The 18,632-nt window shown below is 44.8% G+C and overlaps 1 protein-coding gene across 4 annotated transcripts in view; it reads left to right on the top strand.

The window, feature by feature from the left end:
• The window catches only part of EML1 (EMAP like 1), a 275,754-nt gene that overhangs the window by 86,591 nt on the left and 170,531 nt on the right, over nt 1-18,632 (top strand). For all 4 annotated transcript variants that reach the window (XM_079915005.1, XM_079915006.1, XM_079915003.1 and 1 more), the window contains 4 exons: nt 2,807-2,941; nt 14,137-14,165; nt 17,481-17,610; nt 18,189-18,338. In XM_079915005.1, coding sequence (XP_079771131.1) covers nt 2,807-2,941; nt 14,137-14,165; nt 17,481-17,610; nt 18,189-18,338 — 444 coding nt within the window. The remainder of the gene's footprint in view (nt 1-2,806; nt 2,942-14,136; nt 14,166-17,480; nt 17,611-18,188; nt 18,339-18,632) is intronic.

Here is an 18,632-nt window from a genome sequence, read left to right as displayed (position 1 = left end):
CGGTGTTTCATAAATTGCAGGCGGTCTTTATTTTATTTATTTATTTTTTGGCCATGCCGCACAGCTTATGGGATCTTAGTTCCCTGAGCAGGGATCAAACGCGGGCCCTCTGCAGTGAAAGCGAGGAGTCCTAACCACTGGCCCACCAGGGAATTCCCTAGGTGGCCTTAACTAGGAGGCCCAGTAGAGAGCAAGGGGTCAAGTAACCTCAGACGTGTTGCTTTGTATCCCTGAAGCTGTCGCCTCATCTGGAGAATAAGGACAATGATACTTTTGCAGGGGATGTGAGGTTTAAATTAAATGATTCATATAAAACGCGAAGCTCTTAATACATGCGAACCGTTGGCTGCCCATGGTTCCATCACTGATCTCCCCTCTTAACTCTTCCAGCCACCAGGTTGAGTGTTGATTATTAGAAAATCGATTAACGTTTGCTATCATTGATTAATAGTCATGGCTTTTCAGCTCTTTAAGGGTGTTTTATACAAGCCTTTAAAATGCCATGAACTTACCCTGAACTCCCACAAGGACACCATGGAGGTGCCGCTCAGGGCTGCCAGCTGCTGAGGCAGTGTGCCTGAGAGCCTCGGCGGGCCAGATGCTTAGCAGAGAGAGCTCCCACAACGTGAAGTTAGCTTGGTGTTTTTCGTCACTGGAAGATCTTGAACTTTAAACATAAAGGTTTCTGTAATTTTTAGACTTCAATCCTAAATTTCAGAGATGTAACGCTCTCCTAAAATCTGTAATTTCCTTGTCCTCAAATTGAGAGTTCTAAAAATTCACATTTTGACCTTAAGGCACACCCGTGCAGATCCCAGCTGTGAGATCCTGGGGCTGTCAATTCAGAGTTTCCTCAGTGACCAAAAAGACTACGCAGAAAGTGTCTTCAGATCATCATGATTATGGTCGTTTTATTTATGTTCATTCACTCAGGGAGCGAGATGGCTTTTCAAAAGCCGATACACCGTGCAGTTTTTGAAAACGTGCTAAGAGATTATTTACTGACCGATCGGAAGTTACAGAGGAAAAAGGACTTAAAGTTGGCCCAAAGGAAGGCAGAGATGAGGAGGAAAAAGAGAATGAAGGGAAGACAGCAGAGCATCCCGTGTGCAAGGCTCTTGCACATTCTGTGTTATTTACTTGTGAGAAAGGAGGGCTTTGGAATCCAGCCCAGGGGCAGTAGTCTCACTGTCTCAAGCTTCTCAGCTCCTGCCTGTGTCCTCCGGATTGAAATTCAGGTCCGTCTCCACCTTCCCCTGACTGGAGCCCCTGAGGCTTCATCATCATCATCGAGGTCCCCCTCCTGCATCCACGACCCCAGCACCTTAACTGTCCTCTGGGGGTTCTTCCTCCCCAGTCCCTCGGGGTTTATCTGCTACCTGAGATTCCTGTGGCAGTTCCTCAACCAACGTCTTATAAAGTCACTCTTTGCCGGGGAGGTTCTCTCCATTCTCATCTTCTCTCCTTCCCGGCGTGGAGATTTCCTCCGCGTCCGTGGTTCAGTGACCCCCCCCAGTTGACAGTGCCAATCCCGAGCCACCTCCTGGGTCGCAGACTTGGCGTTATCGCCCACCTGCACCTTGACTCTGTGCGTGCAGACCAGACCTCCCCCCGCAGCCCCACCCGGGAGCCGCACCACCATCCACTCTCGTCCTTCTTTCTTCCTCACGGAGCGGGTGCTAAATTATAGCATCACATGCCTCTGCCTGCGACAGGGTCAGGGTGACACTACCATTGATCGTTTCATTTATTTCACCCTTTCATTTAATTAATCTTTATCAAGCTTCTATACTAGGCTCTGCAAAGAATATAAGAATGATAAATGAGATGGGATCTCAGGAAACATATGGCTTAATGATGAAGATAAAAAAAAGATACAAAGATAAAAAAAACAAACAAAGAAACTTTACAGGGCTGCCTGTAATACACTTCCGGGCTCCAAGAGCAAACCATCAACCCACAGCCCCGGCCCTGGCTAACTGACCCCTCACGCCTGTGAATTACCTGTGCGTGTGGTATCCCTTTTCCTAGGACAGGCTCTTCCCTACTGTGTCATTGTAACACGTCCAAGCCGTTCATTTTCTGTCTCCCAGAAATTCACAGTCTTCAGGAAGTCTTCCCCAGACATCCCTCACCAGGCTTCCAACCACTCTAGTCCCTCTGTTTATTCAGAAGGAAGTAAGCACTTGCATGGGCACCACCTCTAAACAGAGGCATCCTATAGAGAGTGGAATGTCTTTGTCCCACGTACGCCTTTAGACCAGAGTTCTTCCTTATCAGCACTGTTGACGTTTGGGGGTGGGTCACGCCTTGTCGCAGGGCTGTCCTGGGCATTATAGGGTGTTTAGCGGCACCCCTGGCCTCTATGCATCAGGTGTAGCGGCCCTCCCCCTGCCCCCGTTGTGACAAGCAGAAGTGTCTCCAGACATTGCCAGATGTCCCTGGGGGGCAGAGTCACCCCTGGTTGAGCCCCACTGGTCTAGACTGAAAACTGCACAAGGGCGGGGTCACCTCCCACTAGGCCCCTGGAGAGTTCTCACGGTATTGTTGGGAATCTTACCTTTCAGATTCCTCTATGACCTTGAACTACACTGATTGCCGCAGTTACACAGGCAATGAGGAGAGGCATTGATCTCAAGTGACATTCGGAAAAGTTTTTTGATCTCTATAGTTAGGAATTTCAAACCACTCTATCTTTTAAATATCCACATGGAACTAGAATGTTCTGTGTATATATCTTCACACTCAGCAATAAAATAAAATCACTCCGTGAAGGATTTCATTGTCATTTACTTTGTACTTTTAGTACCATCAAGAGGACCAGCTCTTCCGAACGGGTATCTCCTGGTGGTCGAAGGGAAAGCTATGGGGATTCCAAAGGAAACCGGAATCGCACGGGATCCACCAGCAGTTCTTCTAGTGGCAAAAAGAACAGTGAAAGGTAAGGGGCGTCTTACTTCTGGTTCCTGGGGTTCAGATATTGTGTGGCCTCTTTTCCCAGAGGTGAATCAGAAGACCCCCTAATACGCACACAAGCTGTGAGCCCTCCATGCCCCATACTCCTTCTCCTGACGTCACTGTGGGCGCTCATCAAACAGCTGCGGGTCACAGCTCACACCACTTATCATCCAAGTAGAAAATTACAACTTGAACTCTCAGGGCTCCTATTCAGACAGAAGTCGTTTCTGAGAATTTGCTTAGTGCCAACTCCATGGAATTTGAGAACCTGTTCTGAATTTCCATACGGAGCACATTATATTTCTAATACTCTCTGCTGCCATTTTAAAATTAATTTTAGTGGCTTGTTTGTGAACAGTATTTTCTGCGACAGACTGGGTGAAAAGTTGTAATTTTATGATTTGTCAGAAACTATTTTTAATATTGAGCTAACACCAGAACTAGGAACTATTTTCTTTCTGGTTTCATGAAACATGCTTTGAGTTTTTTCTTTGAGGTTGGTTTATAATGGATTATGATAGCTCCCTGTTAATAGTAACATTTTATTAGTGAAAGCTAATTTGGGGCATTTTAAGAGCTTGTTTTTTTTTGTTTTTTGTTTTTGCGGTACGCGGGCCTCTCACTGTTGTGGCCTCTCCCGTTGCGGAGCACAGGCTCTGGACGCACAGGCTCAGCGGCCATGGCTCACAGGCCCAGCCGCTCCGCGGCATGTGGGATCTTCCCGGACTGGGGCACAAACCCGTGTCCCCTGCATCGGCAGGCGGACTCTCAACCACTGCGCCACCAGGGAAGCCCTGAGAGCTTGTTTTATGTTTAAGAATGTATTGTGTATTTGAGATCAGTTTCTCTGTCTCTGTATATATCCACTCAATGTACTTTATTCTCTCTTTTTAAACATTGTGCTTTAATTCTATTCTCTCTATTGAGCAAGGCTTAGGAAGGAATTTCAGCTTCACAGGCTAACCATGTTTTGTTTTGTTTTTTTCCAAATGTTCGTGTAAGGAGAAGGCTTAGTCATAAAGCAGTGGACTCCAACCCACAGACTGAAAAATTTCCAAGCTTGTAAGTCCATTCTGATTCAATCCTGTAAAGGAAGCTTAAACCCTTTTTCAGTTTTATTCCTAAAAGATATGTTTCGTAGAAAGAGATACAGGGGCCTCTCCTATCTCTAGCAGGTCAAGTCCACAGTCCATTAACAATCTCAAAACCACTAACCTGGGGTTGTCTTCTAATTTAGACTATTAATAGGACTTCTTATCAGAAGATTATGCTAATTGGGTGATAATACCTTGGAAATAAGGCCAAGTAGTTACAATGGTAGCAGAGCGTGAGTGAGAGATGCAGGGTGGCCTTTAGGCTTCTCTGAATTCAGCGTAAGCTTGGAAGTTGACCTGAGATGTCTAGATCTTGGCAGTTCTTAAAAACCTGGCTTCTTCTCTGCACATCTGATTTGTATTAAGAATTTCCAAAAAGAATCTGCATTGTGCAAACTCCAGATCTGTTGTATCTTTTAAATCCTATGGCTTTGCTAAGTGTGCTGGGTAAATATTTCCATGAAAGATATTTACAAAGGGTTTTTTTGTTTTTTAATGCTACCGTAGGAAATTTTGATTTGGAAATGAGGGACTGGGAAAATTTACTAATCATTTTATAAAAATAATTCAGGCAACTAAACACGTCCATTTAAGCATAAATTCTTCGTCTCATTAGAGCCCAGGAATAGTAGTTGAGGCCCACGTAGCACTGAACTGGTTGAGTTGCACCTAAGGAGCTTCAGAGAGAAAGTTCCTGCCTTCTCGTAGGTCATTGCTGGTACCGACAGACACCTTTAGGGGCCCATGGGAATGATGGCAGCAGGAACTCCGACAGAAGGAAGAAGTAGCTGAGAAGCAATAGAGGTGAAGGTCAAGCTGGTTCTTCTGTTGCTGCCTGCCCATTTCCCTTCATCTTTCCTTTCCATCCCCATATGAAGAGCCCTACTCTTGGGCTACCTTGACCTTGTACCGAATCAGAGCTGGAGTCTAATGGACCAATGCCCAGTCCCCATGGCTTAAAGCAGGCAAAGAAAGGGATAGAGAGGTGGCCTCGATGCAATTCCCCTTTTAAACATGATCCTCGGTGGTCTAAGACAGCGTGACCTCTTCTGCATCACACACAAGTATTTGTCCATGGTGCCAGGACGCTGTCTTACGTTGTTCATGGTTCCAGAAAGCTGTCTTGCATTTTAACACATTGTCCATGTTTGGTTACTATAAACAGCAAGATGTAATGGAAAGGACACATGCTCTGGAGTAAAAGGGAGATCTGGGTTTGTAAGTGAATTTGGCCAGTTAACTTCTCTGAGCCTCAGTTTTCCCCCTCTGTGAAAAAGGGATTTTATACCTAATTCCCTTCCATCTTGTCAGAGAGCTAACTGGGTAGGAAAACACCCATCGTAGCACTTGGCACTCAGTAATGGCAGCTGTTATAAATTGAGACCTGTGCAGAGTAGAAGAAAATAATTCATGAGGCTTTCCAAAATTCTGAACTTCATTTCCTCATTGGTAAGATGAAGGTGGTGGATGACATCTGAAATTATTAGTCTATTTTTGGTCTAACACATATTAACTTACATTCACAGGACACAGTCCTATGAGTGCAACCTGGATTTTGGCAAAATGTAAAATTGGTTGGGGAGAAATAAAGTATTATACAGTCATCCCAGGTTGTCCGAGGGGGAATGGTTCCAGGATCCCACCCCCATACCAAGGACAGACGCTCAAGTCCTTTAGCCCGTGGGTTCTGCACCCACAGATTCAACCAGCCGTGGATTTCTACGATTGTGGGTGTTTAATTCCGCAGATGCAGAACCTGCGGATGCAGAGGACCGACCATGTATTCTCATGGTTGTTACTGTCACATCAGAATGAGCTGGTGTGCAGGCCCCGAGCTTCACAGGAAAGCTTATCAGAATGTGAGTGAGTGAGGTGTAGCTTTGGGTCTGTCCTGATTTGCAGAAGCAAGTCCTTCACGCAGGGCAGTGCTTTAACTTGTGTCAATCGCAGGCTGTCGGCTGTAACGCTCACAGTGACCACGCACCACACACAGCGCTGGCTCCAGTGCACCTGGCACTTCTGTGAAAATTAGGAGGCTCCTTTCAACATTTATATTCCTCAGTAATAATAATTACACTCCCTATAAACTGTACAGATCTTACTGTCCAACATAAAATACCAGTGTTTTTGATGTCCTAAGCATTCCCGTTTTCCAAGATACATTAATTTAGTTAATAATAATCATGTGTTCTGTGTTCATAGAAACTGTTATTCCTGAGAGTGTCACTTTTCGTGCTCCTGTATCTCCTTTTCTTTGGAAATGGCCGTGAGAGTCAACAGTTTCTCTTGTGACATTGTAGACTTTTATCTTAGCATAGTTAACATTTTAAAATATTTTGCTTGCAATGAGCCACAGAATTTTAACAGCCCTTATTAATCTTTGTACCGACAAAACTTTCATAAGAACAAAAGCAATATATGGCAATGTAATATTCACTTTATATGTTATTGATTGTAAGTGAATATTAACAGTTATACTGTGATTTGTGTCATAAGGAAGTATTTATTAAATTTAAATAGGGAATCGCCAATAACATTCTGATAAACAACCTGTACTATCTAATGTCGCCAGTAGACTAATCCAAGAGAGGTTTTTTAAAATTTTTTTTAAAAAATGTTTTATATCAGACAGAAAAACAACTACTGTTTGTAATGCATAGTTTATGTTAGATGTTGCTAGACTGATAAAATGTTTCAATTATCCAACTGGTTCCTCCTTTGTAATTCTGACTGGAATAGCATATATCAACTTTGTAAGCAAGACACTTTGTTTCCATCAAAAAGTTGTTGCAGTATGAGCTGATTTTGTTAGAACAAGAAGTGTTTCAGCCATCTGCTGGAAACCTTGTAACACACAAATAAACTGCCCATCTCTGGAGTAAACAAATATGAAGAAAGCTTCAAAATTATGAAGACGTCTGCCACATAAAAGTGTTCCCTTAGATCCCCTTCTGTGTTGTGCAACTGGCTGCTTTATCCAGGCCGTGAAGTTCAGAACCCTAAGCGGAACTCTCAGCTCCATCCTTCTTTAAGCTCTAGCGTTCAATGAGGCAGTCTTGTTTTTTTTAATTATTTTATTTAAGTAGAGTTGATTTACAATGTTGTGTTAGTTTCTGCTGTACAGCCAAGTGGTTCCGTTATATATATAATATATATAATTATAATAATATAATATGTATATTCTTTTCTATTATGGTTTATTACAGGGTATTGAATATAGTTCCCTGTGCTATACAGTAGGTCCTTGTTGGTTATCCATTCTATATACAATAGTTTGTATCTGCTAATCCCAAACTCCCAATCCATCCCTACCTGCCCCCGCCCCCCCCCGCCCGCCGCCCCCGGCAACCACAAGTCTGTTCTCTATGTCTGTGAGTCTGTTTCTGTTTCATGGATAAGTTCATTTATGTCATAGTTTAGATTCCACATATAAGTGATATCATATGGTATTTGTCTTTCTCTGTCTGACTTCACTCAGTATGATGATCTCTAGGTCCATCCGTATTGCTGCAAATGGCATTATTTCATTCTTTTTTATGCTGAGTAATATTCCATTACACACACACACACACACACACACACACACACACACACACACATCTTCTTTATCCATTCATCTGTCGATGGACATTCAGGTTGCTTCCACATCTTGGCTATTGTAAACAGTGCTGCTGTGAACATAGGGGGTGCATGTATCTTTTCGAATTATAGTTTTGTCCAGATATATGCCCAGAAGTGGAATGGCTGGATCATATGGCAACTCTATTTTTAGTTTTTTGAGGAACCTCCATACTGTTCTCCATAGTGGCTGCACCAATTTACATTCCCACCAACAATGCAGGAGGGTTCCCTTTTCTGCACACCAATGAGGCAGTCTTTTGATTGACACCTCAGGGTCCTCAAGGCTCAGCATTGCTTTTCTTTTCCTTTCGCATCACTGATGGTGGAATGTAAATCTTAATCTTCAGCCTGGGTTCAAGGTCCTTCATCTACTGGCTCCTCACCCTGTCTTGTACCCTGATATCCACAGCTTCCAACACTAGCTCTTACTTTCCCCCAGCAGGATTTATTTTCCTTTTTGTAGTAATCTATTTATTACACAAGTAAACATGGGTTTTAGGATATCCAAATGTGCAAAACAGAGGAAAGGAAAATCCCCTATTATCTCAGCACTCAGAGAACTCACAGCTACCATTTTATTGTGTTTCCATCCAGACTTTATTTCTAGGGTGTTGCATGTGTGTAGGGTATACTTTTTACATAAAGAATATTCTTCTGCGTACATTTTTTAACCCTCTTTTTCATTTGCTGTATGAGCATGTCTTTGTGTCAGGAAATATACTCTGACAACGTTATTTCAGATGTGGATCATTATTTATCTAGGCGAATGCACTTTTGTTGGACGTTTGGATACCAACAAGGCTTTTCTAGTCCTGTCAGACCAGCCCAACGTCTAGAACAATGCCCAGCATACAGTGGGTACCCGATAAACATTTGTTGAACAACTCGTTTTACCCCAATCAATATAACAAAACGAGTGTAGACGGATGGGGCATTATAGCCGTAACCAAATTTTAATCCCAGCTCTGCCACTTTCGTTGTGTGACTGTGAACTAGTTACTTAACCTCTTTGGGGTTTCCCTCAGCACCAGTAAAAACCAGTACCTACCTCTCAGGGCTGTTGTGCGGATTAAACAAGATGGTGTGCGTAGCGTGGGGCTGGCCGACGTTGGTGCTCCGTAGATGGTGTGAGTACTGATGTTTGCCTTCTCCCTCCCAGAGTCGGAGCTGATGTTTGTACACCTTTGCTCACCCCACTCCCCAATCTTGAGTGCCTCTCTTTTCTTTTTTTGCGGTACGCGGGCCTCTCACTGTTGTGGCCTCTCCCGTTGCGGAGCACAGGCTCCGGACGCGCAGGCTCCGCGGCCATGGCTCACAGGCCCAGCCGCTCTGCGGCATGTGGGATCTTCCCGGACCGGGGCACGAACCCGCGTCCCCTGCATCGGCAGGTGGACTCTCAACCACTGCGCCACCAGGGAAGCCCTTGAGTGCCTCTCTTTATTGGGACATTCCAGAATTCTCCAACTCCCATTTCTGATCTCACCCCAACCTGAAAAGGGAGGAATCAGAAATTCTGAAGATTTCTCTCACCTTACTCATACCCTTTCCCAGCACTGTTTGACTCACTGAGCACCTACCATGTGCAGGACAGAGCGTAAGGCTTGGCGGGAAGTGGGAAGGAAAAGCCCACGAAGACTCATCCTCTCAACAAATACGAATGACACCCACAACTGAAGAGGGCCAATGTCCTTCATTTCCAAAGGTCACAACACACACCAGCAAGGGAAAGGACAGTTAGCTCAATCGGAAAGTGGGTAAAAGGTTTGAACAGAGACAGTTCGCTGAGAAAGAAATACGAGTAGCCAATTAACTAAGGAAAAGATACTCAAACTCAGTCTTTATTAAAGAAACCCAGATGAAAGTAAGAAGATAGCATATGTAGAAAAATCTTTTTTTTTTTTTTTTTTGCGGTACGCGGGCCTCTCACTGCCGTGGCCTCTCCCGTTGCGGAGCACAGGCTCCGGACACGCAGGCTCAGAGGCCATGGCTCACGGGCCCAGCTGCTCCGCGGCATGTGGGATCTTCCCGGACCGGGGCACGAACCCGTGTGCCCTGCATCGGCAGGCGGACTCCCAACCACTGTGCCACCAGGGAAGCCCCTAGAAAAATCTTTTTATTGTAGTATTAGAAAATCAAACAGATACCAAAACCAAACAAATGCAGAGCTTGATGAATTACACTTTTTAACACTTAGTAAGTGGAGGTTTGTCCCTTGTCCTAAGTGGCATATGTATGTGTCTGGAAACTTGGCAGGAGAACTCCAGCTAATCCTTCAGGATGCCCCTTTCTCTGGGAAGCCTGCCTGAGCGCCCTGGTGTGAGTTAGCTGCCTTCCAGATTGCTTTGTTCCTGCCCATTAACTTTATCTGTAACTGTAACTCCTCCCTCCCCACCCCCCAGGGGCTTCCCACACATTCCGCCCCCCCCACCCCCGCCCCCTTAAGCTTTGGGAGGGCAGAGCTGTGTCATTTTTTCTTCTTTATATTCCTAGCACTTTGCACAGTTCTGGCACACAGTAAGTGCTCAATAAACATTCGCTGAATGAATGAAAGGATGTTACCTATATACTGTACTTAGATTTTAAAACCATAGTCATTTAAGAACTATGCAAACAGCACCACCTATTGGTAGATGATTTTAACACTACATTTTGGATTCCGAAACGTTGGAAATTAGGTGATTTAAATGAATCTTTTTTTTTTTTTTTCAAATGAAAAGATTGTTTCACTCCTTAAGCCAAGGGGTCATTTAGTTTTTAACAAATGTTAAAATAATAAGTGCTGGTATGGTATTCTTTATTTTGTTTTAGTTTTGAGGCTATTAGGTGAAGAGCTCAAAAGTACATACATGTATTGATAGGTTATTGTCAGTGAAATTAGGAGGAAGAGGGAAGTAATATTAATTAATAACCGTGTGTTAGATACTTTGTCACATGTTATATACGATCCTGCCGGTACCCTATGCCTCACAGTGGTTTTAGTCCCATTTTTGTAGATGAAAGAATCTAAAGTTTATGGAGGTAAAATGATTTGCCCAAATAAAACACGAATCCAACTGCCTTCAAAATCTGTGCTCCTGGGACTTCCCTGGTGGTGCAGTGGGTAAGGCTCCGCGCTTCCAGTGCAGGGGGCCTGGGTTTGATCCCTGGTCAGGGAACTAGATCCCACATGCTGCAACTAAGAGTTCACATGCCACAACTAAGGAGCCCGCCTGCCGCAACTAAGGAGGCCTGGAGCCGCAACTAAGGAGCCCGCCTGCTGCAACTAAGGAGCCCACGTGCTGCAATTAAGGAGCCCGCGAGCCTCAACTAAGACCCAGTGCAACCAAAAAACAAAAAACCCTGTGCTCCTTCTGCCACGTTAAACTGGAAGTATTGGTTGGAAATGTCTATGAAGCAGTAGTTTTTGTCCCCAGTAGCAACTTCTAAATATTTTAAATAGATGGTTCCTGAATGACCCTACTTGGAGTTAACAGCTGCTTACTTAAGGGCAATTTATAAAAAGAATCATTGTTTACGTAGCAGAGTATCTTGACTCCCAGCAGGGATCACATTTCATCAAGTGAAGTCATTTTCAGAAGGAGTCATGGTATGTATGCCGAGAGGTACCATTTTTGTAGATGAATAAGTTGCAGGGAAAAAACATGTTTGACTTTGGAACGGTCTCCTCCTCGATCAGGCCTTATTAATCATTTTGTAAAGCAAGTATCTCTGCTCGGAAGCATTTGGCCACTGTCAGTCTGCCCTAATTCCCGTCTCCAGAGCTCCCTGTTACATGCGTCACCCATGTGTCGGAGACCGGCTTTCAGGACCTTGGGGTAAATTAGTAACAGATACGAATGTGCTAAGCGCGGATCCCACCGCAGAGGAGCAGTGCAGGGAATACTCGTTGCATCTGAGTCTGAACGAGTTCTTGGCTGGACTCTCCCCCTTACAAACACCCAGCCCACAGTGAGTCATCTGAGTGATATCAGATGAAGGGGAAACAGCCACTTTTGACAGTCCCGGCAACCAGAGTCCACAGTGAACGTTTTCGGGGATAACATGTCACTTAGGTGATTATAGCTGCTTCATGGTGTGAGCTCACAGCTCCGGGTGGGAGTTTTTCTTTGGGCCAACTGTCTGGTTTCCTCCTACTGCCTCTAGATCCAGCTACTGGTCTGGTGAAGGCTCCAGGCTTCCTCACGTCCTCCGTGACCCCCAGGTACTGCTTCTAGTTAGGAGAGTCTCCCGAACCTTCCAGCTTTAGGGAGTGTACAGCCAAGCTCTTTCAGCAAATCTCCTTCCTGCCAAAAACAGAGCAGTAAAAAGACCTGCACTGGATTGCACCGTGGCTCATTTTGGAGATATTGGGCCCAGCAGCCTGAGGCCGGAATAGCCAGGAGATGAGGGTTTGCTTGCCAGAAGGGAAATCCTTTCTCTCCTCTGGGCTTACTTCAGTCCTGGGCTTCAGGGTGGGGAACATCTGCGCTGACTCCAGACTCGGACAGGGATGGATGGAGCCTCATTCTGGTCCCAGAGTTTATTCACTCTCCCCCCGCCCCCAGGAACCGCACCCTGGCGGCAGAGGCAGTGCCAAGTCCCCCACTTCAGTTTTCCATTTAGCCCATTTAAGGAATGGGTGCCCAGGGACAAATTACACCACACCTTGAGAGGCAGTCGTCTCCCGTTCCAAGTGAGCTCACAAGCCGAGCGTGTTTCCAGTGTGCTGGGTCTGAAGGGCCCACGCTCAGCTCTATTGACGGTGAGTTCAAGATCGGACAGGTGATGGGCACGCGGCTGCCATTCACTGATGTTGACCTGGGGCCACGGCATCTTTAACTTTGGATCCTCGTCATCACATGTTCTGTGGGTTTGCCCTTCTGTCAATCGTTGGAAAGATTTGTTGTCATTTTATAGGTTTGTATTTATCAGACGTGCATGTGTGAGTTGGAATAGTACCTTTTCCCAGGCTTCTTGCCTTTCAGGAGGGTGGTATGTGGGCAGGAATCGTGGGTTCTAAAGTAAGGATAGTATATCTTTCTATAAAAATTGAACTTTCTAAAATAACGAAGCCTAGCGATAGTATGTTTTCTAAATACAATACCTGTATACCCAAAAGGTAAGGCATAGTTTAGAGCAAGGTGTAAAGAACTATGAGAACTTCAGTGCCTGGTACCTCTCAGTGACCTTTAGCTGTTAACACTTAGCTGCCTTTTTCTGGTCTTTTAACTGATCTTTCATCCATCTTCTTCAACATCAAAATTCCACTGGCTTCCCTATATTTGAAGTTCAAATTCCCCTATGGATGTTCTCTTTCTAAGAGGAACATAGTCTGTAATTGCTCTTTTCTATCTCTAGGGAGGGTTCCAGATTGCTTATGTCTGTTTCATGGACTTGGCATCTTTCTGCTTTTGTGATCAAAGTCATGATGGAAAAATAACATTCCTGTCTTCTAATTCCCTGCCTGGCTTACCTAACCAGTAGGTTTGCTTTGTAGTCTTCTGTTTTAGCTTTTCCTCTTGTGTCCTTGCCCTGCCTGTGAATCTAATAAGATATAAAAGTTGCAGTTAAGACTTAACGCTTCTGCTTAGAAAATCACAAGAGTGTCACTCCCCCCAACGACGAGAACAAGCCAGGTGAGCCCGCCGTAGAGCCGAGGTCACCGAGTGATATGACGAACTCCAGCCCCGAAAGTGACAAGCCCCTCTTAGGAGGGACTGCCCTGGCCGCCGTGATCTTCCCTTGTCTGGCACGAGGTGACAGTCTTCCCACAGGCGGCTGTCAGGTTGTCACGGGGAGGGCTGTGCCCTCCTGCACTTGGGGGGACTCCCCATGCAGGCTCGTCCTGTGGGATGATTGCCCCTAGGGATGACCTCAGTCTCTGGTGGTGTGAACCTGAACACGGTGGGGTTCTGGTTTCCCAGGTGCCGTCATGGGGGGTCTCGGCCTGGCCAAGGCCCACAGTGGGGATCCCCACATGTCCCAGGATGTGGCCACACCCTGACATTCCTTATTCTTCCCTCTCTCCCACCCCTTCATCTTCCCCCCGCCCACCCCGTACCCATCCCTGCTGGGAGCTGGACGCTAAAAGCTCTCTCCCCAAAGCCCCTGTGGCAGGAGTTTGCTAGTTTTAAGTAAGTTCTTCAGATAATCTGCCAGAAGAGAAGGAAAACAAACCTTTCTACACGTTTAGGCAGGGCTGTTCCCGTCGTGATGAGCCACATGTGTTCCGTCTCCAAACCTTTATCTGCTCTCATAAAAAGCACATCTTTGGTGGTAAAGTCGGGATTGTCGTCTCTGGCACCTGGTTTTGGACACTTCTGCTTACGTTCCTCCTCTTTGCAGTTACATGGTTTTGTTTTTCTTTTTAACAGCATCCGTGTGACAAACTGCGGCAGCTAGTGGGGTGTGGGGTCTTCTGTGAATGAGACTAACCACCACCCCCAGCCTCCCTTTACAAACTGGTTTGGTTTTCTCTCCACAGCAAACCCAAGGAGCCGGTCTTCAGCGCAGGTAAGGCTGATTGAATGTTGGTGCGGGCGTCCCTCAGTCACCTCAGGACTTGAGGGGCGATAAGAAGTAGTTATTCAGGGGCAGCTGGGACGGGCAGAACATGGGGGTCCATGTGGCAGGACTGGGGGCTGAGCGCTCACTGTCAGCCTGTACCTGGGGGTCTGATGGCTCACGTCATACAGAGACCACCCAGAAAATGGTCATAAAGACTAAACCCTTTACTCACCCCCTTTAAACCGATTCAAGATACATCCATAAGGAGGAAGAGTGAGATGCCATTATACTGAAACAAAAGTTCTAGGTTAAGAGACTCCTGTTGCTTTGTTATCTCTTCCTTACTAATGGGGCTCCCCCCCCATCATCAACATTTACATTTCTCTGAAGGGGAAAGTTTCTGATGCATCCAGTTATAACTTTGTCTAAAAGCAACTTTTTTTTTCTTTTTCTGCCTTTGATTTCCTAAACTGCAAACTAATAGTTCATATATATCTTTCTATATGTCTTTTCTAACACATTTTATAATAAGGGAGCTGCTATTTTGAGAATAGTAACCTTATTTGAAAGTGTGTTTAAAAACGCAAAATCATTGACAAGTGTGCAACGGGTTAAATAAATTCATTTAATTTTCCAAGGTTTTTTTCCCCCTTAAGTGCACAATTGAAACATGAAAGTCGGACTTTCCTATTTATCCGCATGTGCTTCAGTATTCATTTCGTTTTCAAGAAGCATGAAATTACTCACTGAAAATGTAATCACCCTAAGCCTGCAGAGCTAGGTCTGGAGTGCACTTGTCAGAATCCCCGAAATGTGTCCAGGTTTTTCTAGCAGGGGGCCGGGAGCCTCTCGGCCTGAGGGCTCGGGAGTGCTCCCGGGCAGGCCAGTCACTCTTGCAGTGCCCCATCGTCTCTTTACCCAGCACTTCTGTCTCTGTCTCCGAAATCACAAGGGAAACGCCGGGTGACACACTGCAAAGGTAGGCGGCATTTCTGAAACCTCATAGCTCTCTGAGCAAAGCTGTGACCCAGGCTGCAGAAACTCTTTTCATACAGGCCAACAGATAGTCTCCTTGTATGAAAATGTTTTTGTGATGCAAACCACTTTGATTCGTTGGAAGTTAAAAGCATTCCTGAGCATTTACTTGGGTGGGTTTTAATGAGCAGCTATAAATTGGATCTTGATGGATTATTGGCTGATTATAGGAACTCTTTTTAAAATCTGTATAACCTTAAGAGAGCTATAGGGCAACCCCTGGATGCCCCACTGTTTGAAACCTGCACTGCTGCTGGCCGCTCCCTCTAGCACCTTTGGGTTTGGTGGGTGTGTGCTGTTATCCTAATATATGCCTGAAAAAAAAACCCCAAAAAACAAAAAAAAAACATTGCTTTCCCTTGCTGCGTTTTTCATTTTACTTGTAGAATGTCTGACTTACCAGTACAAAACAGTGCCAAGGCTAACTCCAGCGCTTTTTTGCCCAGTCCGGTGACGTAGAACTGCCCAGTGAGCAAACCTCCACCATAAGGACTTTACCAGCACATAACAACCATATACTCAAGTAGATGCTTCACTTACGTTGATCATATGCAGCCCTACTAGGCTTCTTGTGTGTGCTGTGGGATGGCATCGTAGTCCCTTTATTCGGAATCTGCATTCCGTGATTCCCCTTACAAAGAGAATTAACGGAATCGCTTGTCACTTAAGCTGTCACACCCACCCCTCCTTGTCCCCCTTCTGTCGGTCTGCTGGGTGCTTTTAGGGTCTGCAGCTGAGGTAGCCACACTGTCTGATGAGCTGAGACTTGGGTGAGGGATTAAGGAAGGGAAGAGGTCAGCTGAGGCGAGCATGGGTAGAGGCACGGAGTGGTGTGCAGGCGGCAGAGAGAGAGAAGGTTCCACGGGGTGGGGGGCAGCTGTGGCCAGTGAGGTCACGTACGGGAATAGCAGGGCAGGGCAGTTAGAGCTTTGGGTCCAGCAGGTAAGAGAGTGGGAGAAGGATTCTGAATCCATTGTGGGCCTTGACAGGTTTGGCAGCAGCATCTAGGATGACCGGGGCGGGGGGCGGGGTGATGAGAAGGCCTGCAGTGCCGTGGGCCTCAGATGGGCTAGTCCCAGCGGAGCTGGGGAGGCGGATCACAGAACAGAGCAGCTGGCACGCTGTGTGCAGGAGTGAAGAGTGTATTGCATGCATTTATGATCTGAATTGCACGCACACCATAACAGAAAAGTGGGATGGCCTCTCAACTTCCAGGCAATGTTGCATGTGGCATTGTTTGCAAATCCTTAGGAATAAGACTTACAAAACTAATTTGTAAATGTGGTACTTACGACACTATAATTACTTTATGACTTCCTCAGCAATTTCCTCTCTGCGGAGGATTTTTCTGTTGAGTGATGTACAGATATCCGTGGTCCCAACTGCCCAATTTAAATGCCATTAAGACCCAGTCCTTTGATCTGCAGTGAAGCATCAGAATGCAGTGAGTTCTGAATCAGAACAGAATTCATCAAGAGCTCACAAGACATTTTCTTTGGTCTTATTATATCCTGAAAACTGTAGCCAGAAAACCCGAAGTCGTTTCTTTTTAAAAGTCCAGGAGTTGCCCCTTGTCCATATGTTATTGGGTTTTACTTTCATCCCTATAATTTATCAAAACATCATAAGTTATTTTGTTATTAAAAATGTTTGTTTAGGAAAGGTTTATTTCCCAGTTTCTCTCTCTAATGGGTCTTTTGTTCTCTGGTTTCCTATTTCTAGCTTTTCTTTGAGCATTTTCCTCCTGCATGCATCCTAGCATGTATTTCTGCTGATTTTGTGTTCTTTACACTTGAAAGAAGTGTCCAGTGTAAAAGATACATAAAGACACATTTTTACATTGCGCTATAACACACCAATTTAAATATTGAAAGATATTTTATGAATTTTGATACTGACATTGTATATACATTGAACTCAATAAAGAATTTAAGTGGATTTCTTGTGTTAGTTGTAATTTTTTGGGGGGGTGGCATTTTTCCCCCTCCTGATGATGAAACGTAAGCACTAAAATCTCTCATGGAAAATAATTGTGGGAATCCAGTTCTTTCCTGCCTTTTACAATTTCTTACATTACTTAAGTAAGCAGAATGTCAAAGGCAAACAAGATGAAAAATTTTGTTTCAAACCGTTTGTGTTTTAGGTAGTTTTCCCTAGGACTTTAACCAGAAAGGACATAAAGGGCAAAGTTTCTGCTTTCCCATTGAAAGGCTAGAGAAAATATAACCTTTTTTCAGGTACGCTGGGCACTGAGGTATCCTACTGACCTCTTTGTTCTCTTCATAGAAGAAGGATATGTAAAGATGTTTCTTCGTGGACGCCCCGTTACCATGCACATGCCCAAAGATCAAGTGGATTCTTACAGCTTGGAAGCAAAAGTAGAACTACCAACGAAGAGACTTAAGCTGGAATGGGTGTATCCTTTATTCGTTGATTAAGTCTTACACGAAGTACTCAGTCGATGAATGCTTTTATCGAAATTCAGCTGTAGAAAATCATGTAACTAAACCATGCTGGCACAAAGTTTTTAAACCCAAAGAAAGAAAGAGGGGTACCCTGGAAGGAAAGACTAGCATTGCCCCCTCCGCCAAGTAGGGACTTGGCTAACCTTGGGGCCTAACTTCGAGTTAACACCGACTAATTAAAGAAGGAACATGAGGATGAACCCAGGACTAAATGAAGGAAATACAGTGTATGGCTTATATTAAATGGACATGTAGCACAGGTAGGATACCCTTTACAGAAAAGCAAACGAAAAAGCTCCCACAAAATCTAAGCCACAAAAATCTGAGTCAGCCGTATGACTAGCGTTCTTGAAATAAAGCTGCTGGAGCCTTCATAGTATGAGATTTGGGAACATGAACGAGCTTCCGAGAAGAAAAAAATGAAAGGCAAGAAAATAGAGCCCGTGAAAGAGTTGGGTTTTTATTTTATTTTACTTTATTTTTTACTTTTAAAAAACATATTTTTTATTTTGTCTTGACGTACACGAAGCTATGGGTACAGGGGTCGAGACTGTCGTAACAACCTGTACTTGCTTCCAACGGGCGAGACTGTGTATTTCATCGCGTCCGTGGTCGTGCTGTACAATGTGGAGGAGCAGCTTCAGCGGCATTACACGGGCCATAATGATGACGTGAAGTGGTGAGTCCTCAAAACTGGGATTCCTCTGACACCTGTGGGAAGAGCATTGGCAGAAAGGGTTCAGTGATGGGATATAACTAAAGAGAAAGAAAGGGATCTGAGAAAATAGGATCTTTGGGGAAAACTCTTCTTTGTGTTCTGGGTAGCCTGCTCTCTAAGACACCTTTTTAGTTTTCTATCCTTATAACACATCATCTTAACCAACCATGTTACCTAAACAAATAGCTCTAACAGACCCCTATCTGGAGGCCTTCTCGTGCTAACGGCTTCTAATTTGAGTCTTTATTTTTTAAT

The sequence above is a fragment of the Stenella coeruleoalba genome, assembly GCF_951394435.1.
Source record: "Stenella coeruleoalba genome assembly, chromosome: 2".
In the NCBI taxonomy this organism is placed as follows: Eukaryota; Metazoa; Chordata; class Mammalia; order Artiodactyla; family Delphinidae; genus Stenella; species Stenella coeruleoalba.
Note: the sequence above shows the minus strand (reverse complement) of the source record. Positions and strands in the feature narration are given on the sequence as shown.